Source organism: Phascolarctos cinereus, unplaced genomic scaffold (genome assembly GCF_003287225.1).
Source record: "Phascolarctos cinereus isolate Bilbo 61053 unplaced genomic scaffold, phaCin_HiC Scaffold_5;HRSCAF=322, whole genome shotgun sequence".
In the NCBI taxonomy this organism is placed as follows: domain Eukaryota; kingdom Metazoa; phylum Chordata; class Mammalia; order Diprotodontia; family Phascolarctidae; genus Phascolarctos; species Phascolarctos cinereus.
Window position 1 is genome coordinate 465,892,717 of NW_027555958.1, and position 25,264 is coordinate 465,917,980.

Sequence of the window (25,264 nt, forward strand, 5' to 3'; positions counted from 1 at the left end):
TGATTATATAAAAAAAGCATTGGATTCAGTAGAGCCTTTAAAGGCTTCTGTCTCAACAAAATGTTGCCCACATAGATGTGACGCTCATGCAAGATTTCATGGTCTAGACTAGACATCTCCAGAGTGGGTAACGTGCACAACATGGAGTGAAGAAGATGATCCAATGAGGTAAAAGAATAATGATAATTTTGCTTTTTTCTCCATCTATTCACATGGTCACTTTTTTTTTACTTTTATTATTGATATAATCAATTATATTAGTAGTTTTCCTTATGTTAAACCTTCTCTATATTTTTGATCATAATGGGTAATGTTTGTAATATATTGATATTATCTAGTTTTGGCTAAACTAACCTTCACAAATTGGATAAATGGAAGCTGGTGGTGCAGTGGACAAAGCACTAGTCCTGGAGTCAGGAAGGCCTCAGTTCAGATCTTGCCTCAGCTGTGTGACCCTGGGCAAATCACTTCCCTTTGTCTGCCTCAGTTTCCTCATCTGAAAATGGGAATAATAATAGCACCTACTATTCAAATGAGGATCAAATGAGGTGACATTTGTAAGGTTCCTAGCACTGTGCCTGGCGTATAGTAGGATCTACAGACTTATTTCCTTTTCCTTCCTTCCCCCTTAAAAAGATTCAGCAAAGAAACTTTAGATTGAAAATAACCCTAATAATGTGAGCAAAAGTGAACAAGAGACAGACAGTCCGAGCTTCCACTTCCTCACCTCCTGGCCCTGGCTCTTTGTCAGACACATTACAAAGTAAAAGCCCTGGTGACCTAATTAGGCCTGATGGCCAGACAGCCAAAATCATTCAGAATTATCAGGAAAAGCATTAGAAATACAGATTTATGTCAACTGTCATTAATGATTAATGATGAATTTCATGCCTTGAAATGTTAGCTAATGATCGTATGAAGCCATCATGAGGAGTGATGCGTTTGAAACCATCCTTTTTTTTTTTTGCACACGATTGTCTCTCTGTCAGCTGCACACTCTAAAAATTGGAAACAACATTTTCTGATCTGTTTAAAAATCTTCCAAAAGCAGAGCTGGCAGTGAGTTTTCAACTTTTGATTTATTTGTAGAAATAATTGGTTTATGTCAGGGAACATGGAAATGTAATAGCTGAGTTTCAACGAAACTCTTCTGTAATTGATGGATTGAAAAAAAAAGATCCTGCTTTAGTGAGCACAGCTAGTGATATGCTTCCTTCATTTGGAAATACATGTCTTCATGGTGTGAATTTTTCCATTCTGAGAGACTTTAATACTAAGCGTTGCAAAAGATAATTTAGAAGGAAATTCAGAAACTTCTCTATCACAGCACGTTGGAGCAAGACTTTTGAAAATCATGACATGGCAATATGTAGCCATAGTGCTCTCAGAATAATTATTAGTAACATATTTTAGTGAAAGAAAAATGTTCTGCACTATTCCTAAAGATTGTTAAAACATGGTTTATCATTTTTAATTTTTTTATAGGTGTTAACATAGTTTACACAACATGTTCTCACAGCACATGTATGTAATTTATAAATAAATACAAATATATTTGGAGTGAGTGCTGTGTTTAAAGATTGATATTGGTATGCAATCAAAAAATGTTGGAGATTACTGGAAGAAACAGAGACAATTTTAGTTCCACGATTTTCTGAGTATCAACATGGTGAACAGTGAAACAGAGAGATATATGTTTTCACTTGCAGTCTTTACTAGCTAGTGTAGACAGAGCTCTGGGCTTGGTGTCCGGAAGACCTGAGTTTGAATCCTGCCTATGATGCTTAGTAGTTGTGTGACCCTGATCAAGTCACTTAACCTCTGTTGGCCTCGGTTTCCTTCTGTGTAAATAGAGCATGTTTGGAAAGAAGTTATTAGCACCAAGCAGGACTGGAGAATGTAGTATGTTGTAAAGGGATTTGGAGCTGGGGGATCTGAGGTCAAGTGTGTTACCTATGCCTCTCTCTCTGTCTGTCTCTCTTCTCTGTCTCTGTCTCTGTCTCTCTGTCTTTGTCTCTTTTTCTCTCTCCTTCTCTCCTCTCTCTGTCTCTGTGTGTCTCTCCTCTCTCTGTCTCTCTTTGCTTCTGTCTCTCTACCTCTCTGCTCTCTCTGTCTGTCTCTCTGTCTCTCTGTCTCTCTGTCTCTGCCTCTCTCTCTCCCTCTCCTCTCTCTGTCTCTGTGTGTCTCTCCTCTCTCTGTCTCTCTTTGCTTCTGTCTCTCTCCCTCTCTCCTCTCTCTGTCTCTCTCTGTGTCTCTTTCTCTTCTCTCTCTGTCTCTGTCTCTCTCTCTCTGTCTCTGTCTCTCTGTCTTTGTCTCTTTTTCTCTCTCCCTCTCTCCTCTCTCTGTCTCTCTGTCTCTCTTCTCTCTCTCTGTCTCTGTCTCTCTGTCTTTGTCTCTTTTTCTCTCTCCTCTCCTCTCTCTGTCTCTGTGTGTCTCTCTTTGCCTCTGTCTCTCTCTCCCTCTCTCCTCTCTCTGTCTCTCTGTCTTTGTCTCTTTTTCTCTCTCCTCTCCTCTCTCTCTCTCTCTCTCTCTCTCTCTCTCTCTCTCTCTGTCTCTCTCTCTGTCTCTCTCTGTCTCTCTCTCTGCCTCTGTCTCCCTCTCTCCTCTCTCTGTCTCTATGTGTCTCTCTTCTCTCTGTCTCTCTCTCTGTCTCTGTCTCTCTGTCTCTGTCTCTCTCTCTCTCTCTGTCTCTCTCTCTCTCTCTCTCTCTCTGTCTCTCTCTCTCTATCTCCCTGCCTCTGTCTCCCTCTCTCCTCTCTCTTTCTCTCTGTCTCTCTCTGTCTCTCTCTCTGCCTCTGTCTCCCTTTCTCCTCTCTCTGTCTCTATGTGTCTCTCCTCTCTCTGCCTCTCTCTGTCTCTGTGTCTCTCTCTCTTCTCTCTCTGTCTCTGTCTCTGTCTCCCTCTCACAGGCATGCACGCCCATTTCAATGAACTCCATTGGCTCCCTGTTACATACAGGATCAAATATAAAGTCCTCGGTTAAAACCTTCCTAACCTGGCCTTTCCTTCCTTTCCAGTCTTCTTGCACCTCCTTCCCCTCCACAGACTCTGCCATGCAGTGACGCTGGCCTCCTTTCTCTTCCGTACAGAAGACACTTGATTTCCTGACTCCATGCATTTGCCTTGGCTGCCCCCCTTGCCTCATGCTCTCCCCTTCTTCCTCTTTGCTGGCTCCTTCAAGATGCAGGATGATCCATCTTCCCCTCCGTCTTTCTGCTGTCTTCCTCCTGTGCTCTCCCTCCAATTCCTGGCTTCCTTCAAATCCCGGCTGACGTCCCACCTGCTCTAAGAATCCTTTCCCGGGCCTCCTCATCCCTTAGTGCCTTCCCTCAGTTTCTCCTATCTGTGTCTTTGTTTGTACATGGCTGTTTGCATCTTGTCTCTCCCATTAGACTGGTTTTCTGTCTTTCTTCATATCCCCAGTGTTTAGCACAGTGCCTGGTCCATAGCAGGTGCTTCATAAACGCTTACTGATTTGAACGTTACTACCTTTGAGATGAAGAGGCGGTGACCGCGCTTGTGGATTTCATTTTTCCTCACCGATGAAAAATGCGTGTTGGACAAGTTGACTCCTGAGGTCCCTTCCGGGTCTTGATCTGTGGTCTTGTCATCCTTGGATCTTAAGCACTCAGGCCAGGCTGCTGGACAAGAAGCCAAGGAGGAAATCAGCTAAGGCTGTCTGCCAGAAATGAGGCTCCATTGCAAACCTGTCTGCACTTAGGCCTCAGGCCTGGTGAGCTTTGGTTGGGCTGGCCAAAGTAGAGTACAATAAAAAAGACCATCCCAAGGGTCAGCCAAGGCCCAGGGTCTGTTCAACAAATGACCAGGCTGTAGGTACTGACATGACTAAGAGACCCACCAGAGGAAACGGGAAAGAAGTTCTCTGTTCTCTGAGAATTCAGAGAGGAGAGTCAGCTCCAAGGAAGAGGATTTCTAGAAAAACAGAGTCCTTCTCTGGACATAGCTGCGCTCAGTGCCGAAGACAAAGGCTTCTTAGACTTGTCCCGGAGGCCCGAGGAGCTTGCACTGTAGGCCTGGGGTGGACCGAAGCCGCGAGCCCAGCGGGGCCGGGGAGACAGGGACACGGTCAAACAGCCCAGCCCCCTTTCTCCCTCAGCCAGTAACGTGTTCCATTTCAAAGTGGGTAAAGTAAAGAAAGGTTTGGTTCTGGGGCTCAAGGAAATGAATTTCCCAGATGAGTAAAGTTAAACAAGTTCAAACACCAAAGGTGATTACTTTGCTTCTATTTACAGTGGATTTGTTTTTGTTAAACAAAGAAATAGGAGAAGCGAGATTAGGGAGAGATGGTGAAAGAAGAGGCGATTACACATCCCCCTCAGCTGCTCTAGGAATACTTGTGTACTTAGAAAGAGCGAGCATTTATTCTACCTTAGCCAGCTCAGATTGTATATTAATTAAACTATACTTTGCTTAAATATTTAAATTCTTTTTAAAAAATTTAAAATTTAGAAAAAAAATTTAAATTTTAAAATTTTTTTAAATTTTTAAAAATTAAAACTCAAAGAAGTTTGCTAAATAATATCTTGTTAGTCTGATTCCAAGTACTATATGTCAGGGGGGAGGGAGGTATTTTAAATGACTTTTAAAAAATCTTTAATTTAGTAAACTTCAAAGTTAATGGTAAGAATAGTTCCATTCATCTAGCATCATAAGGCTTGTAAAGTACTTTATGCGCATTAGCCCCTTAAGTTTTGTGAAGTCAGTGCTATTATTCTCCCCATTTGATAGGCTCAGAGGTTGCACTTTAGTTAGAGCACTAGAATTGGAGTCAGGAAGACCTGAGTTCAAATCCAGCCTCAGATGCTTACTAGCTCTGTGACCCTGGGCAAGTCTCTTAGTCGCTCTCTGCCTCAGTTTCCTCTTCTGTAAAATGGGGATAACAACAGTATCTACTTCCCATGAGATAATAATTGTAAAGTAGTTGGCACAGTGCCTGGTACAGGTACTATATAAGTGCTAGCTATTATTATTATTAGTTATTAGATGAGGAAGCAGAGGTTAAGCAATTTGCCTAGCTCTTCAAAATTTAATAATAACTTGCTCAGGATCCCACAACTAATCATTATCTGAGGCTGAATTTGAACTCGGGTCTTCCTGACTCCAAGTTCAGTGCACTAGCCATTATGCTACACTGTCTCTCCTAATTAGGCAGAATTAATGAAATTACCTGGGTCCTTGTGGTTGGCAGTGATCACTTCATGAAGAGCTCAGGAACTGAATTGATGCCTTTGTGGATGAGAGCTCCCTACTCGCCTAACGTAGAAGAAGAAAAGGAAAAGATAATGAAAGAATGAAGAGAGAAGAGAAAAGATCTCTTCTGAACAGTCATCTTGGTCAGGTCCTATATTACATATACTAGCTAGATTCTAGGTCTGCGCATTGGTTCGTGACTTGTTTACAAACAAATCCTCAAATGCTCTGTGTTTCTCTGAAGGACTGTTTACTTGCTTGAGTGTAACAGCTTTCAATCAACAAACATATCCTAAGTTTTGACCATGATCCACCTTGGTTCAGGGAGGAAAGAGGGGAAGTTTAGAAGAGATAGCTCTTCTTCCCTGCCCCCACTAGAGAACTTCTTAGGGTGGCTCTTAACCTGGGGGCCGTGGGGACTGTGAATGGTTTTTGGTTTTTTGAGAATTGTTTTGTTATAATTGGTTTCCTTTATAACTTCCACATTTTATTTTAGAGATTTAGAAACCTGATTCTGAGCCAGAACCCATAGGTGTTAGCAGACTGCCAAAGGGTCCATGACATAAAAAATGATTAGCAATTCCTGGGCTAGAGTTTCCAGCTTGTTAGGGGAGTTAGGCTCAAACCTGGAAAATGACAACACAATATGACATCATCGGGTGCATTAGAGCGTCCAATACAAAGTGTGGCCAGATGCTTGAAGGGGGAAGGCTCTTAGCCCTCTGAGCATCAGAGCTAGGGCGTAGAAAGGGCGGCCTTTGAAAGTTGGGTGGGGATGTGACAAGCCAAAGGGGGAAGGAAGGTGATCTCAGGCTTAGAGGGCCACCTGAGAAAAGGCATCAGGAAAAGTGACAGGGCAGTGTAGGAGATGTCCCCAGATCCAGTATGTTTGGAACCAAAGATTTTTAAGTGGAGTGACATGCATCACAGATGCAGAGAGAGAGCTGCCTTCAAGGTTAGCTAGTCAGAAGATCGTTGGCTCATAGGGGACCTCAGAGGCCAGCCAGTTCAACCTTGCCCATTTTACAGATAGGAAATTGAGGTCTGAAGAAATTAAGGGACTTAGGATCATAGAATCATAGACTTAGTGCTGACAGGCACCTCCACAATGCAATCCAACTCTCCTCAATCAATCAAAAGTATTTGTTAAGCATCTGCTATGTGCCAGGCACTGTGCTATGCCCCTCGGATACAAGTACAAGGTATCAAACAGTCCTTACTTGCAATGACCTTACATTCTGATGGAAAAGACAAGTACGTATAAATATATATGTAAGATGGATATTTCACATAAATATAAACGTGTATGTACAAAGTAGTTAAATACAAGGTGGTTTGGTAGGGAGGGCTCTAGCATTTGTGGCAATCAGGAAAGTCTTCATGCCAAAGATAGTGCCTTAGCTGCACATTAAAAGAAAAGGGACCCTGGGAAGCAGAGGTCAGGAGGGAATGCATTTGAGGCATTGGGAAATATCTATTCCAGAGGCAGGGGGATGAGAAATGAAGTGATATCTCATGCGCTAGAAAGGGTGTTGGAACAGGGCTTTGAAAGCTGAGTAGAGGAGTCCTGGAGGCAATAGAAAACCTGTGGAGCTGGTTGGGTGACTCTTCTGCAATTAAGGAAAGCCGGTTTGGCAGCCTTGTGTAGGATGGATGGAGTGGGAGAGACCAGAGGCAGGGAGACCAAGACAGGAACCGCCTTGCCCAAGGCCACATGCCACGGGAAGTGGCAAAGCCACCATTTGAACACAGGTCATCTGATTCCAGATCCAACATGATTTCCATGACACCATGTTGCCTGAAGTCTGAATGAAGAGAACTCTTGTGGTGGCCCAGAACAGAATGAATGGCGGGCAGTCTGGTTCCTAAGCTAGGGCAGCCATCCAGGAGGGTTTGTCTCAGGGAGAGAACAGGACAGATGTTGTGAAGGCAGTCAGGGAAAAATGGGCAAATAACGTGAATATGGGCCAACAGTAACTTGGCCATATTAGTAACCAAACTTCATCTGGTTAAAGATACTTGATGAGGTGAAGAATGGAATCGTGTTTTATTTACTGGCATTTGACAGCTGTTAGCCAGGGAAATGAGACACTCTGGCCTGTCTAACTAAACGGATACACCTGAGCCCTTTCAGACAAAACCACTTTACTCTAGACATCAGGTGGTTTGATTGAATGAGCAGATTGTCGAGGTGTACCACCTGTGAGGCTCATGCCAGTGGTAGGCTTTCTTAATGAGAGTGAGGTGTATCTCTTCTCAGTTCCCGTGAACGCATGTAAGTTTGCAAGGACTCTAATCCTCATTCAACTTAGGCCTCTCCCAGAATGTCAGAGTCAGAAGGGACTTCAAAGGTTTTCTAGTCCAACCTATACCCCAAATGGCTAGAAACTGCTTTGGATATAATAGCATTCTGGTAATTCTTTAGGTGTAATGATAATTCTTAGGTATAATAACATTTGCAATAATTCTTTAGGCATAATAATAATTCTTAGGTATCTAGTCCTGCCTTGAAAATTGTCAAATATATTTGAAAAAAAAAATCAGTTCTGAATTGCTTAGGGTTTACTTCCCCGAAGGGAATGCAAAATCACCAGGTAACAGCCTTCTGGACTTCCTCATTTTAGGTGTTTTAGGTAGCATTTATATACAGCTTTTTTATATTTTTTTGGCTAGGCAGTGGGGTTAAGTGACTTGCCCAGGGTCACGCAGCTAGTAAGTGTTATGTGTCTGATGCCAGATTTGAACTCAAGTCCTGATGAATCCAAGACCAGTGCTCTATCCACTGCTCTACCTAGCTGCCCCTGTATACAGCTTTAAGGTTTGCAAAGCACTCAGCAAATAGTGACTCATCCGACGTAGAGTGTAAGCTGGTAGGTAGGGACCATCTTTTGTATTTGTATCCTCCATCTTTGGCACACAGTAGGCACTTAATAGATGCTGGGTGATTGTTTGACTCGGAGATCATTCTCTTGTCTATTCTATCCTTTACTGTGTGCATATGGAGAAGACACTTTCATTTCAGGAAGATAGATCAATTTCTTGCTGAATTTCACAATCTGTCTTTCAAGATAAAGTTTTCAGCCTGTTAATTTTCTCTTCCTTTTAATTTTCTTTTCCTGTGTAACAATTTGCAGGACTGGCATGTGATGGGGCGTTATCCTTCACACAGACAGATAAATATTGAAACATTTTTTGTACTAGTTTAATAACCTTCAGTCACATTTTTATTAAATAATAAGTAGATGTTTCATTAGTGTTTGAATTAGTGCTGCTTTCCATAATTAACAGTCAGATGAAGCAAGAGGCTCTTGACCTTCTATTTCCAGTTTCATTTGAGTACGGAATGAAGCAATGGTGTTAAAGAGGATTCTTCCGCTTGGGATCAGAACCTTCCCCAGCTGTTACTCCAGTTCACTTCAGTGATTGTGACTATTGGGTGGGAGTCCGAGGCTTTCCGTGCCGATCTTAAACTCATCAGGTCGCTCGTTAACATGTTCACCTTTTATCTCTTTCAGGAGGTCCATGATTTGCTGAAAGACTATGAATTAAAGTACTGTTATGTGGACAGAAACAAAAGAACAGGTAAGAGCTTTTCTGCGTTTCTGCGATCTTCCTGCAGTTATCCATTGCCTCTTCTCTTCCAAAGCCAGTGCCTCTGTCTCCTCATCAATATAATGGACTTGGGTGAAATGGTTTCTGAGTTCCCTTCATGGGAACTAGTCTAAAGTTCTGTCATAATATCTTATAACGGCTACCATTTGTGTGGCCCTTTAAAATTTGCAAAGTGCTTTATAAAGATTATCTTATTTGATCCTTACAACAACCCTTAGAAGCTATTATTATCCCCATTTTACAGTTGAGAAGCTGGGGCAAATAGAGGTTGCGTGACTTGCCCAGGGTCACACAGTTAGTGAGTGTGACACTCAGTTACTAAGACATGAACTCAGGTCTTCCTGACTCCAGGCCCAGCACTCTATGCACAGCACTCTATCTATGCACGGCACCACCCAGTGTCCTACATTATCCGTAGCATCAAAATCTCATCCAATGTGTTGACTCCACAGTGGAAAGAGTGCTGGCTCTGGGTCGGAATTCTGCCTCAGATACTTACTACCTGTGTGACTGAGCAAGGAATTTCATCTCCCTGGGTCCCTGTTTCCTCATTTGTAAAATGAAGGGATTGGACCAGACGGCCTCTTGAGTTTCCTTGAATGATCATAATCATAGTGATGGTGATGATGATGGTGATGATAAACAAACATTTATATAACACATCTTATGTGCCAGGCACTATACTAAGTGCTTTACAAATATTATCTCTTTTGATCCTCACAACAACCTCAGTAGGTAGCTGCTAATATTATCTCCATTTTACAGTTGGGGAAGCTGAGGCAGGTAAAGGTTAAATAACTTGCCCAGAGTCACACAGCTGGTTAGTGTCCAAGGCTAGATTTAAACTCAGGTCTTCCTGACTCCACTATGCTAACTGCCCCCAGTCTAGGGCTGTAATGTGTATGGAGTACACACTCTTCTGTACAGTTGAAGGATGATGAGAGTGTGTGGTAAAAGCTTTTGATCATTCATTCATTCATTCATTCATTCAGTGCTTACTGTCTATGCAGCGGGGGAAGTGCCAGGTTTGAATAAGGTCCCATTCTGGTTGTCTTGGGACAGAGGGCGTTCAGGCAACAGATCATTCAGCAGGAGTTCATTAAATGCTTTCTCTGAGCCAGATTCAGGGCTAAGCGCCAAGAAGGGCAAAGACCAGCCCTGAATCTCAGGGAGCTCCTCTTTCTAGCTGGGGAGACAACATATCAGTCCCAGTCTCTACAGCAAATGCCTTTGGCCTTGATCCCAAGCTTCTCCTCAAGCAGATGGACCAAATGTGAGGCACGTGCTTGGGCTCCCCCTGGATGCTTTGTTCTTGGACCTATCCTCCTATTTCTGTCTGCTCTGGGATGAAGTCATCCGCTGGGCCTGTTTCTGCTTAATACTTTTCAACAGGCTTTCATGTGCCTTCTCTCACTGGATTCTTCCTACAGTACTTAGAACGACACGAGGCATTCCTGCCATTTCAAAAGAGAGGAAACGAGGGCCCTGAGAAGTGTTGGCAGACCTGACCCATTGCAGGTGGTTTATGGCTGGAGACCAGGTCTCCCCTCCAAAGTCTAGTGTTCTTTCCAGTCAAGTCCCTTTCAGTTCTTCTCATTCTCTGATTCTGTTGGTCTCTGGTTGTGGGCTTGAGAACTTCCTAAGTCTTGTCAAATGTGATGTACCCATTTCTGGTGATTCAAATGAGGACAAACCGTGCCACTAGAAGCATCTCTTGGGAATGTGACGTCCTAGAAAGAAAACAGAAGCCTTCAGTGGCACCAGTAATTACTGCTGCTGTTTAAGAGAGGACCTGTAGGTGAGAAAGGAGGATATAAGAAGCAGACAGCTGGCTAAGAAGATATATGGGAGAATGGCATTTGAATAAGATGAAGGAATGAGAGCAAGCATTTATTAAGTACTTACTATGTGCCGGGCACTATTCCAGGCACTGGAGATCCAAACATAAAAAATAAAATGATCCCTACTGAAGGAGTATGCATTCTAATGGGGCAAACAACATCGACATCTGTCTATAAGTAATATGGCTAGGTGGCACAGTGGATAGAGTGCTGGACCTGAAGCCAGGACGACTCATCTTCCTGAGTTCAAATCTGATCTCAGACACTTAGTAGCTATGTGACCCTGGGTAAGTTACTTAACCCTGTTTGCCTCAGTTTCCTCATTTGCAAAATGAGCTGGGGAAGGAAATGGCCAACCATTGCAGCATCTCTGCCAAGAAAACCCCCAGTGGGGTCACGAAGATCTTGACACGACTGGAATGAGTATGCAACAATAGCGAATACAGAAGAAACAGGAAGGGAACGGACACACAGATACAAGGTAGTTCAGGGCGGGGGAGGTGCTAGCAGCTGAGAGGAATCAGGGAAGACTCTTTATTGAAGGAATTCTTGAAAGGTGGAGGTGGTGTTCCCTGAAGGACAGCCCTGGGGTGCTTTGTGCCTCCTCTGCACAGAGAGAAGTGACTCCTGATTGGCTGAGAGACCTCAAACCTGTGACAGCAGTTTCTCTGTGGAAAGACTTCAGAAAGGAAAGGGAGACGTGTAGATCCAGAGAGGTGGGGATGAGACAGAAGTTCTGAACTTTAAAGTGTCCAGTGAGAGCCCCTGGAGCTGTAGACATGTGGAGCATGCACTCTGCTCCCCAGTGTGTCCCTTGATTCCCAGGACCTACATTCCTGTGGAATGCTAAAAGTAGCTTTCCTGGTGATGTTGTCCTCTCTCTGGTTGAGGTGAGATTTTATCTTAATCCCGAGCTTATTTACTCTTGAATGTGCTATTGTCTACTCTAAAATATAGAACTTCCTCGATTTTTGTCTTACTGTTTGTTTTGATAAATATGTGGTGCACTATTCATTGTTGTTTTTTGTATAGCCAGTAAGAACGAGCTAAGCTGACAGAGTACTCTGTTACTGTCCTCTTTGGAGCAACCTGGGAGAGTGGCTTTTACCTCACACTCCTCGAAGAGGACGTGGTGCCACCAAACTACCAATACTGGACGTGTAGTAGATCCAATTCTAGCCCACTACTCCTGTACGGTGGGAGAGTGAAGGAGCAAGCCTCTGTTGGTCCCTGCCAATGTAGAAATCAAAATCTCCCTTAGAAATGGGTTGGGCCAGATCTCAGATAAAATTTCTATCTATCCATGGTATATATTGTCCAGCCATTTTATGTTAGATAGCTATCAGTCTATGTTACATGGAAATAAAGCACCCAGCCCCCACTTTATAATCAGAACATTTCCTGATTAGCTTAGAGGACTGGAGAATGGGCCAGTGAGCTCAGTTTAACATTAGGAGGTGGGGGGATCACAGGATATTCTGGGAGATAATCTGATACAAAAGAAACCATTGTCATCTGGGACCTTTAAAGGACACAGGTGCTTCATGATAGGAGAGGACAGCCATAATGGACTAACCTAGTTCTGGTGAACTCAAGGTAAATAAGACAGCTTAGTAAGTTTGGTACATCTGTTTGGGGGATAGTGTCTGTCTGTCTGTCTGTCTGTCTGCTCTCTCTCTCTCTCTCTCTCTCTCTCTCTCCTCTCTCTCTCTCTCTCTCTCTCTCTCCTCTCCCTCTCCCTCTCCCTCTCCCTCTCCCTCTCCCCCCCTCCAAAATGGCATACATACATACACATATATGTGTGTATATATCTATAGTATATGTACATAGAATGTGTGCATATATGTGCATTCCAAATATATATGCATCTCACATATCCTTATCCTGGTATGCTATTTTTGAATGTCTATATTTTCCTTTCCCTTGTAAATAAACCCTAAGGGAAATAACAGAAGGTGATCTTTGAGTTACATCTTGAAAGGATGGATTCCAAGAGCTGGAGAGGAGGAGAGCCAGCCTTGTAGGCGATTGGGATAGCCAGTGCAAAGGCAGATAGCCGGGCTCTGCAGAGCCATGTGTGCTGAGCAGGAAGAAGGCCGTTCGGGTTGGGTTTTGGGTAGGATAAAGGGAGCAGTGGACAATAAGCCTGGAAGGATAGGTGGGGATGGCCGTAAGTGCCGTAAATGAAGTAGAAGAGCTTCTGTTGAACCCCATAAGCAATAAGGAACCACTGGAGTTTACGAAGCAGGTGCCAGACTCCTGGAAAATACAGTAGGGGAAGAGATCAAGGGAATATGTAGAAGTGTTGGTGTTGGCAAGGAGAAGAACACCTCACCAGAGACTGGGAAAAAGAAGACAGAATGGAGGCTGGCATCGAAGGGGGAGGAAAGTGTCATTGAGTGAAATAGCCTTTATTTTCTCAGTAAAGTATGAGGCAAAGAACTCAGCTGAGAAAGAAAAGGAGGAAAGGTGTGGGTGAGTGGAGGAGGGGAGAGAAGGTCTGAAATAGCTTCTTTGGGGAATGAGGCAGGGAATCAATGAGGGAGGAATGAAGCAAGTGACCTTAATGCCGCCTCATGGATGTCACCAAGACTTGGTGGGAAATATAGCTCATGACTAGACTATGACAATGGAAGGTTATCATTTATTCCAAAATGGATTCAGTCAAAGGGGTGATGGAGTAGTATGTGATGTTCAGAAGAAATACTGCTTTGTGAACATCAGCTTTCCTGAGGGGCCTAGAATGTTGGAAAACTTTGGAGTACTCACTAAAAGAGGGAGAGACGGGTGCATTGTGGACTGTCTGCCCAGAAGGAAGAACTGAATGGGGAATTCTACTGGCAGATAACCAAGTTGGCACAAAGGCGGGATGGTGTGACTAGAGGGCTCAACTCTGTGTACGTGCTAGATCTCTTTCTGCTGAAAGCTGCTTGACCAATTGTTAGTTCATTTTATCTTATGAATTGGGTAAATTAGGCCACATAGGGGACTATTTGAGACTTGATTCTAACCAACAAGGAGAAAGTGATTGTCAAATAGAAATGAAAGGAACCTTGGGAGAAAATGGCAATATCATCTTAGAACTTGTGATAGGAAAAAGTGTGTGTGTGTGTGTGTGTGTGTGTGTGTGTGTGTGTGTGTATGTGTGTGTGTGTGTGTGTTTGGGCCAGAGGTGTGATGATGCCAAACATAGTCTACACTGTACACTAGATTCTAGGAAAGCAAATTTCTAAAATAGACTAGGTGGGATCCCATACACTGAAAATCTAAAAAGATAGTTGACTTAAGAGGAATAGGAGGCTAGAAACAGCAAAATCTGGGCAACTCAGTCCCATATAATGCTGAGGAGGGAAAGGTGGACGGAGGCCAGCATGGCTGTACAGGAAACTTACTAGCCAATGGAGATTTTTTTTATATATGAAAAATAGAAGGCAGAAAACAGATAACTGAAGACAAATGTGGAAGTAACATAATGCCATGACAACAGTGTCAGCGTTACAAAATGTTTTGATGACAAATCTGCCAGTACACAGACCGGCAAAGTGACAAAAACTATTTTACCAGTTTTCAGTCACTTCAGTTTGATGGTTTTCCTTTTGGGCAGCTGTGCTGGATCTTCTGACTCTACATCTGTTATCCAGCTCTCACCCAGTGCCACCCCCCAAATCCTCTTTCCACCTCTACCTCAGATGCCAAAAGTCAAATCAGTGCTACCCTTCCTGGAAAGAACTGTCCATCACTTTGTGTGTGACTCCATTTACCATTTCTCCCTGACCCCTCCTTCTCTCTATGTGTCATTTTCCCCTTTTAGAAGGTAAGCTTCTTGTAAGATCAAGCACTTTCTGTTTTTTGTATATGTATCCCCAGCATTTACTATTTGCTCCATAGTCAGTGCTTAATAAATTATTTTTTATTCATCTGTTCCATACCACTCCATTCCACCAGCAGAGGATGTGCAACTGCTTTTCCAGAGCCTAGCTAGTATTGAGTTTTGTTGCTTAGAATTATTTTTGCCAATGCAACTGGTATGAAGGAGTACTACAAAGTTGTTTTCCTTCACATGTGCCTTATCATTCATGCGAATGAGTATTTTTTCAAGTAGTTAGTTATAATTTTTGTTTCCTTTTTTGAAAATTGTTCACGACCTTTGATCAGTTGTCCATCATGGACCTCACGTTGCCTTTGTACATTTTAAAACCATTTCTTATGTATTTTAGATTTCAATTTCTTATCCTTCATGTTCAACCTGTTTTCCCCAATATATTGTTTTTATTCAATTATGTTGGTTTTGTTATCTAAAAATTTTAAAAAATAATATTGTCAAGCGTATCTGTCTTGTCCATAATAACTCTTTGTTGAATAGAGGAAAAATTATTTTCCTTCCAAAATTTCACTAAGCACCTCATTTCTTTTTTTCATCATTTTAATCTTTTATAAGTTACTTTTTTATGGACCAAAGCATATAGTGCAGTATGATGATCTAAATCCATTTCCTACTAAATTGCTAATCAATTTTCTCAAATACTTTCCTAGTTTCATTTTCTTTTGATTTATCAAAAATGAACTTTTTGCATACATTTGGTTGAACAGATACTCTATTCCATTGATCTAACTTTTGTCTAGTATTGGATGGTTTTCATAATAACTGCTATATAGTAGGTTTTAAAGTTTAGGAGTGAATGACCTTGTTGATAGCTTGTTTGTTTCCCAACATGCTCCTTGATAATGTTTACTGTTTTACTTTTTAAATTTCATTATGATTTTAGCCAGTTCTGTAAAGAACCCCTTGATATTTTGGTCAACATTTCATTAAACATATAAATTAATTTAGAGACTTGTTATTTTTTACAATGTTAATCTAACCGACCCATGATCATTGATTGTCCCTCCAGGTGTTAGATCTTCCTTTCTTTCAGTCATTACAGCTTTAAAGTTATCTTATGTAGGGATGGTGTATTTTTAGGCATTAATTTCCAAATATATGATGGATTTTGTTTTAAATGAGTTTTTAAAAAATATTTCCATGACATTTGTTTCTCGTTAATAAAACTTCAAATGATTTTTGTAAATTAATCATGTGTCCTGCGACTTTGCTATATTCATTGTCTCCATTAATGACTGTTGGATTAATAACCTCCTTATTCTTCTCCCTCTTTCATATCTCTCCTCCTCTCCCTTCTATCCTCCACACAGCTGCCAAATTCATATTATTTAGTCACAAGGCTGGCCATGTTGCTCCCTCACTCAAAAATATTCGCTAGCTCTCTGTTTCCTCTAGGTTGAAGCGCAGACCCTTCAGACTTACTTTTGCAGCCTCCACAGGCTGCCTCTTACTTTTCTCCATGTTCCAGGCAAACCGGACGGTAGCCATTCCCCTAAACTTGGTGTTGTTCTGTGTCTCTGCACTTTTGTACTGACTGGCCCCACTGCCTAGAATTCCTTCCTTCCTTCATCACTTCTTGTGATTCCTAGGTCCCTCCAACGCTCAGCTCTGATGCCACAATGGGAAGTCTTTCTTGATTCTGACTATTTGGTTTTCAAGTTTATGTTGGATCTACCATTGAACAGATTAGATGCTCCCTGTGGGCAGGGTCTGCCTTCCTCTTTTGTTTTCATGTTTTTAGTCCCAGAGGAAGCACAGGGCCTCGCATACACGTAGAAGACATTTAAGGAAGGATTGTTTGTTTCAGCAGAATTGCAACTCTTAAATCGCTGGTGAAATAATGGCCGGGTTCCCACTTTGGGTGCCAACAGCCCCAGACTCATGAGTTCCTGCTGACAATTAATGCCTTGGCAATATAACCCTTTTCCTTATTCTGTTTATCTCTTCTCATAGTAATTTGCCAGTGCCAATATATTCTGAGGCCAGTTTTCTTGATTGCAAAATAATAATATTAATAACCTTTATCAAGTGGGCAGTTTAGGAATAAGAAAGAACATGAGCAAAACCATGGAGGCACCCCAAACTAGGTAGTGGGGCAGGTAGAGCACTGGACTGGCCTTCAGGAAGACCTGAGTTCAAATCCTGCCTCAGAGACTTAGTAGCTTGGTGACCCTGGGCAATTCACTTAATCTGGCTGTGCCTCAGTTTCTTCATCTGTACAATGAGGGGATTCTACTCAGTAGCCTCTAGCATCTCTCCCAGCTGTCATTCTTAGATCCTGTGATTTGCCTGCAAAGGCAGGACAGTGTCATATTATAGATATGGAAGATAATAGGGAGCTTTTGAAGGCATACCTGCCTGCTTAGCCTTTCTTGTCAGCAATGAAATTAACAACTGATTAGTTACCTTCTAGCTGATCGAATCAAGAGCATGGGGAGGCAAAAAGAATTCATTCAGTTCCATCAAGGATAATGGGCCCTGATCAACTCAGTTAGATTGCCTTCATTGAGAAGGAGGTAACTTTCTCTTAGGAAGAAGGCAGAACTCTTTTGATTCTAAACTGATTTGTCCCTTGGAAAAAGGAAGAGTAGCCCCACCAACCTTTTTATCTGACAGAGATCTGAAAGGGAGAGATAAGCTATTGCCTCTCATAGGCAGGAGGAGAAACTGAGGCTTTAGCTGCAGTTGGTTGGTGGGGCTCAAAGTAGTAAGTATTCTTAGACTTGGCCATTCTCAGAAATGCAGTGATCCAAGATCATCTCAAAGGACTAAGGATGAAGCATACTGTCCACCTCAGGACAAAGAACTGATATTGACTGAATGCGGACTGAGGCGTGCTGTTTTTCACTTTCTTTCATTTTTTTTATTTGAGTCTTCTTGTACAAAATTACTAATACATGATTACATGTGTCCAACCTATATCTGATTGTTTACCATCTCAGGGAGGAGGAGAGGAAGGAGGGAGGGGTATAATTTGGAACCCCAAACCTTAAAAATGTTCTAAAAATTTGCAAAAAAAAGGATTTTCTTAAAAAAAAATAAGTATTCTTGTGTCACTTTGGCTCTCTCTTCCTTTGCAGCCAAACTGGAGAGCTGAGTAACAGCTCGTTCTCATTAAATAGTAGTCAGGAGAGCAGGAGGTCTGGAGTTCTGTTCTCTCTGTCCTGTTTCTTTTCTCTTCTGACAGATCAGGAGATGAGAGCTCTCTCTCTTTCCTATTCCTGCCACCCTTTTAATAGTAGAATTGTTGGCTTTAAAATACAAACTCAAAAATCAGCAGCATTTCTAATTCAAGAGGAAAGGGAAATCCCATTCCAAATATCTACAAATTGAGTATAAAGTATCTGGGGAATAAACCAACTAAAGCACACAAAATTATACTTAAAGAAATAACAGAACCAGAAGACTGTTGTACATAGTAACAGCAATATTGTACAGTGATAAACTGTGAATGACAGCTGTTCCCTGCAATACAATGATCCAAGATCATTCCAAAGGATTTATGATGAAAAATGCTGTCCACCTCCAGAGAAAGAACTGATGGAATCTGAATGCAGATTGAAGCATACTTTTAAAACTTTCCTTGTTATTCTGGGTTTTGTTTTTGGTGGGGTTTTTTCGACCTGTGTTTTCTTTTGCAGCATGGCTGATATTAAGGGTTTTGCATAACTGCACATGTGTAATGTACATCAAATTGCTTACCTTCACAAGAAGAGGAGAGGTGAGGGAGGGACAGATAGAACACGAACTCAAATTTTTTTAAAAAAGGATGTTTAATTTTTGTTTACGTGTAATTGAGAAAAAAATGAAATAACAAAGAAGTGAAATATCTGGAGGAATATTCAATGCTCATAGCTGAGCTGTGTCAATATAATAAAAGTGACAATACTATCAAAATTAATTTGTCGTTTTAATGCTGTAACAGTCTCTTATCAGGTGGATACCTTACAGAACTATAACATAATAAAATTTATTTGGAAAAATAAAATATCCAAAATATCAAGGGAAGTAATGAATGAAGTAAAGACATAAGTAGGAAATAGTACTTCCAGAGGTAGGTAGGTAGAGACATGGGGGAAATAGTATTTCCAGACCTTAAAATGCATTATTAAAAAGCAGTCATCAAAACCATCTGGCATTGGGTAAAAATAGAGAGATCAATGGACCAGACTAGGCAAGGGAGAATCAGAAAAAAATGGAGCATAATAAACTGGAAAACACAAATTACTTAGAACGAACTCTCTAGTTGAAAAAAAAAAGTATTGGGAAATCTAGGAAGCAATCTGGCAGAAATTAGGCTTAGACCAACACCTTATGCCATGTTCCACAAAACATTAAGTGGCTTATTAAAAATTAGAGGAGAAGGAGATCATATTCTCTTATAGCTGTGGGTAAGAGATGGATTCTTAACCAAGCCAAGGATGGCGGTTATTACAGAACATAAAATAGATAACTTTGATTACATGAAATTGAAAAGCTTCTGTACAAATAAAATTAATGCACTTAGGATAATAACGAGGAAAAATCTTTGAATCAGATTTCTCTGATAAGGTGTAGTATCCAAGATACATAAACAATTAATAGACAAATAGAAGACCAAAAGCCATTCTCCAAAGATAAATGGATATGAACAGTTTCAAAAGAATTACACAGTATTGACAACCACATAAAAGAATGCTCTAAATTACTAATAATAAGAGAAATACAAATCAGAATTACTTGGGTTTCACATCACACTCTGCAAATTGGCAAAAATGACAAAATTTGGGAATAGTCCATGCTAAACAGTTATGGGAAGATAGGCATGCTGGTGCATTGCTGGGGGAACTGTGAATTGGTGCAGCTGTTTTGGAAAGCAGTTATGCAGATAAGGTGGCTAAAGTGTTCATACCCAGAGATTCCATCACTTATACTCCAAGGAGGCCATTGATGAGAAGAATCGCCCCATAGACACCAAAATGTGCTGGTGCTTTTTTGTGATAGCAAAGAATTGAAAACTAAGTAGATGCCCGTCACTTAGGGAATGGCTAGCCAAATTGTGGGATATGCATGTCATGGAATATTTCTGTGTTATAAGAAATGGTGTGCGTAATGAAAACAGAGAAGCGTTGGGAAGAGCTGCACGAACTAATGGAGAGTGAAGTAGGCAGAACCAAAAGAATAATATATACAATGACTACGACGATGTAACAGAAAGACAAAACCACAAAACAATGCTACAGAATTACCAAGAATACCCATGGCTCAAAGAAGAGGTAAAAGCACCCAACTCTGCCCCTGCCTGCCCGCCCTTTTCCAGAGGTGCAGGATTCACAAGTGTTGTGCTTTGCACATGTTCTCAGGCTTTTTCAATGTTTTGATCAGTTGTATTATTTTCCTCTGTTTCTTGTTTTGTCATTAAAAATATCATGTATTACGTGAGATGGCTCCTGAGAGGGGGAGGTGAAGAGGGAAAGACTGGGGAAATTATGATGATGTAGAAAAATACATTGCTTTATTTAATTACAAAAAGATGCTATTGCAAAACCCAGGTAGGTTGTACTAGACACCTCTCTAGGTTCTTGGCAGTGGGAGTAGAAAGGAGATGGAAGGAAGAAAGGTTGTGAGAGATATTTAAAGCCCATTCATAATCTGGCTTCCACCTGCCTTTCCAGATTTATTTCACATTATTCCTCTCTGCCTAGTGTCTCTTCCAGCCCACCTGAACTATCAGCTGTTCCCTGAATGCACCGTTTCATCACCTGTGCCCTTGGACTCTCACAAACCATTGCTTGGGCCTAGAATTCACTGCCTCCTTCACTCAGCCCCTTCAGTCCTTATTCCTGGTTTCTGCATGACCCTCAGTGGTCACCCTACACCCCCCCCTCCATCAGCAGCTGGTACCTTCCCTTTTAGGTTATCTTCTATCCCTTTTGCATCGACTTTTACATATACATATCATCTCTCCCTAGGATGGCAATTCATTGAAGTCAGAGGCCGTTTTAGTTTTGTCTTTGTATCTGTGACACCCAGCCCAGGGCCCAGGGCCTAGCACGTAGTACTTGTCAAATAAGTCCTTGTTGATTTATTGGCCTTCATTAAATGCTTTGCTCAGATGGCATGTCTTTGTGACCTTCCCTGAGAGATGGGACCTTCTCCTTCCTCAAGTTACTCTGGGATTCCTTATTTTAATTTATTCAATCACTCAGTCAGCAGGTATTTATTAAGGGCCTGCTATGTGCTATGTGTCATGCTAGATGCTGAGGCATGATTTTGTGTGTGTGTGTGTGTGTGTGTGTGTGTGTGTGTGTGTGTGTGTGTGTGGTATGCATTCATCATTTCTAAAACTTAGAAAAAGATATGGTCCTAAATAATAAAAATTTTCATATGTATGTATTTCCACTTTTGAATAGTTTTTTTTCCTTCTTAAAAGTCATACTCTAGTATTAGAAGAAACAAATGACTCAGAGGTGAGCTAGTAAAAGATGTTTACTGTTTTAAATAGTAATCTTGCAACCAGAGCTTCCTGAAGCTGAATTTCAGGAAAGGGCTCTATTGAAATAGGGAAGATGAAGAAAACATGTTGAGATTAGCGTGGTATCAGATTTGTCTGTATGAGCAGGCAAAGCGGTGGCAAAAATGGTACGAAAGGGGCAGCTAGGTGACGCAGTGGATAGAGCTCCAGCCGTGGCGTCAGGAGGGCCTTAGTTCAGATCTGGCCTCTGACACTTGACACTTACTAGCTGTGTGACCCTGGGCAAGTCACTTCACCTGATTGCCCCACCAAAAAGCAAATAAAGAAATAAAAAAGTAGTATAAAAATTACAATTTGTAATTGGATTCTGGTGTGGAAGCCAAAGATTTTTGTGTATTTATTGAAACTTTCACAAGGACATAAACAAACAGGCAGACACTTTATTTACAAGATAGCGAGCTCTCATGGTTCCCCCAGACCTCCTCACACATTGACTCTTCCACCACCAGTGCCAGCATGATCATTGTTTCTAAAAAAATTTTTTGACATTTCAAATATATGGGAAATGAAAAAAATAATGCTTGGAATTACTTGTATTTAATTTGTTTATTGTGTTGACATGTGTTTTATCCTCCCTTTATCCCATCAGAAGGCAGGGACTTTCGCTTTTGTCTTTGTATCTTCAGTACTTTGCACATTGTAGGCATTTAATAAATTGTTGATGAATGAATGAATGAGTGAATGAATGGATGGGTGGATGAATGGATGAACTGAGAAATGAACCAGGAAGAATTTAGCAGCATTGACCTGGAAACAGATTCCCAAGAAGAGCTGACTCAACAGTTTTTTAGCCTGTTGCCCAAAAGCATTTTCCTAATATCATTTTTCACATTCTTACTACATTGTACAACAGCACCTAAAGTCTCCTTGATTTCATTAGTGTGAAAGTGGACCAAGCAATCAAGAAGGCCTGAAATTGGATGGGTTCTTCATGGCTAATATGGAAATAGATTTTTACACGAGTTCACATGTATAATCGATACTGCTTGCCTTCTCAATAGGTAGGGGGAGGAGCTGGAGGGAGAGAGAGAATTTGGACCTCAAACCAAAAAAAAGCATGTGAAAAATAAATAATAAAATTTCAAAAATTGTATGGGTTTTATAAATCACATAATTGTAGAATTCTATAGTTGGTAGGGACATTAGTGACCATCCACTCCAACCCATACCTGATAGGAATCCTCAGTGTAATACATCTGGCAAGTTGTCCTCCAGCCTCAGATCGACAATATACATACAGTGAGGGAGATGCTACCACCTTCTACTTCGTTCCACTTTTGTACACCTGGAACGGGGTGGGGGGGGGGCGGTGCTGGGGCCAGCTCAGACCTTTGCAGTTGATTTGCTAAATTCTCAGAGTGTACACTTATACCTTGGAAATTGGCCAATGCTAAAAATCTAGGCTTCCTTTATTTGTTTTTGATTGCCTAGACTTAAGAAATGGTTAATAATTCAAATGAAATGTTTCCCAGAGAGCTGATTATTGGTTGGCTGGGTGGTTGTTGTCCTTCATTCTCTGAAAGGACCAAACACCACCACCATGTTGGAGTCAAGGTACAGTGTGCCTGACTGTGGCTGATAGAGCTTGGAAGGCTTTACCATTGGTTCGGCACAGAGAGTCCACATGAACATTTGGAGTGGACATGTCTCTGAATTTGTGCATCTCACATTTCTTTTGAGCTACGACGATTCTGCTTCACTTGTAGAACACAGTGCCTTCTCTGATCCTGGCAAGCCATGCTGGGCGGTGTCTCCCATGTGGCCCATTCAATTCCAGAGTTCTTCAGAGAGACCTTGAGAGTGTCCTTGTATCACTTCTGACCTCCGTGTGAGCACTTGCTTTGTATGAGTTCTCTGTAAAATAGTCCTTTAGGCAAGCACACATTTGACATGTGAACAACGCGGCCAGCCCATTGGAGTTGTGCTGTCTGCAGTAGAGTATGAATGCTTGCAGATTCAATGAGCGCATCATCCTTGCCAACGTCAGCATCCAGGTCATTGATCATGTATCTAGAGCCCAAAGGGACTTCAGAGGTCATCTAGTCCCAATCCCTGGGGACAGCTGGGTGGCACAGTAGATAGAGTGCCTGGGGTCAGGAAGACCTGAGTTCAAGTCCAGTCTCAGACACTTACTAGCAGTGTGGCACTGGGCGAGTCACCCCTGTTTGCTTCAGTTTCCTCATCTGTAAAATGATCTGGAAAAAGAAATGGCAAACCCTAATTTTTAGATGAGGAAATGGATACCCAGGGAAGGTAGGTGACTGTCCAAGTCACCCACATATTAAGAGTCTGAGGTAGGATAAAAAGATTAAACAGTATAAGACCGAGCACAGATGCCTGGGGCCTTCCACTGGAGATTTCTTGCCTGGTTGCCATTGTGTTATTAATGACTACTTTTTGAGGCCAGCCATCCAACCATCTGCAAAACCATCGAATTCCTTATCCTCTCATCTACACAGTTCTACTTTTTCTGTAAGAATAGCATGAGCTACTTTATGAAATACTTGGTTCAAATCTAGGTCAACTATCTCTACAGTTGATCAGCTCATTTAGTCATCACATCAAAAAAGAAATAAGGTTGTTCTGGCGGGACCTGCCTTTGAAGATGTCGTGCTGGCTCTTTGTAATTGCCACTTCCTCTTCCAGAGGGACGCTTTAATGTTCTAGAATGGTCCAGGAATTGAGGTCGAGCTCACAAGCCTGGAGTTGGTGGATTGCATTCTTCCCTCCCCCCGCTTTTTTTTTAAACTGGCGATTTGCCTTTCTCTAGTTTTGTGCTTCCTCATCTATTTACCACAATTTTTCCGACATCACTGACAATGATTTAGCAATCCTGTTTGCCAGTTCTTTGATTATGGAAGGATGTGGTTCACTCAAACCAGATGACTTGAGTCCATCCACTTGGTACTGTCTTATGGTCTTGTTCAGTTGTTTTCAATAATATCCAACTCTTTGTGACCCAATTTGGGGTTTTCTTGGCAAAGATACTGGAGTGGCTTGCTGTTTCTTTCTCCAGCTCATTTTACTGATGAGAAAACTGAGGCAAACAGGGTGAAGTGACCTGCACAGGTTCACACAGCTAGTAAGTATCTGAGGCCAGATTTGAACTCCAGACCTGGCACTCTATCTGTGCCACCTAGTTGCCCCCTTATAATTATAGGTAGCATTTATAATCAACATCCAAAGAAAGAACTATGGAGTTTGAATGCAGATCGAAGCATCCTATTTGTTATTTTTTTTTCTGTTGAGTTTTGTTTCCTCTTTCTGGTGGTTCCTCTTATTGGTTCCAGTTCTTACTTACAACATCACTAATGTGAAAATATGTTTAATAGGAATGTATATGTATAGCCTACATCAGATTGTATGCCATCTTGAGGGAGGTGGGGAAGAAGGGGGAAAAAAAATTTAAACTCAAAAGCATTTGGAAGTGATTGTTGATAAATCAAAATAAATTTTACAGAGCACCTTAAGGTTTGCAAAGCACTTTGTAAATATCATCTCTTGATCTTCACAACAACCTTTGGCGGTAGGTGCCATTATCCTCCCCATTTTTCAGATGAAGAACCTGAAAAAGAGAAAGGTAAAATGACTTGCCCAGGCTCACACAGCTAGCAAGTGTCTAAAGCTAGATTTGAACTCAGGTTTTCCTGACTCCAGGCCTAGCACTTTATCCACTGAGCCACCCATCCTCCTAGATGCCTGATGTAACTGAGTCTGAATAAAACCGCATCAGAATAGTCTGCATTCATGGTGTTCTTCCTCTGATATTCATCAGGATTTATTTAAAAATGCTTATTAAAGAGACAGAATTGTTTCCCCCTCAGCTAGCAGATCTCCTTCCTTGGATTTTCTCCAGAAGGTAATCTTCAGATGAAATGAAAAGAATAATTTTGTTTTGAAATGCTTGTATTGACAGGAAAACAAATCTATTCTGAAAGATTACTTTATAATTGGTACATTTTAAGTGTGTGTATATATCATCAAAATATAAATTTTTTAAACGTTTCAAAATTTGTAATAAGTAACAATGTAAGCATCATTTAATTTTATTAATGTCTTTTCTATCGTGGTTATCATTTGTTTCAGACCACAAAATTTCAAAACACTTATTGATATCTTGTTTTTTTATCACCTTCATTTTCAACTATCCCACTCTGTATCTCTTTTACAGAAAATCATCGCTCATAACAAAGAATAAAGAGG

The 25,264-nt window shown here is 41.4% G+C and overlaps 1 protein-coding gene across 1 annotated transcript in view; it reads left to right on the forward strand.

The window, feature by feature from the left end:
• RAVER2 (ribonucleoprotein, PTB binding 2) overlaps positions 1-25,264 on the forward strand; it is a 98,959-nt gene that overhangs the window by 28,052 nt on the left and 45,643 nt on the right. The window contains 1 exon segment of the mRNA XM_078156689.1: positions 8,727-8,793. Coding sequence (XP_078012815.1) covers positions 8,727-8,793 — 67 coding nt within the window.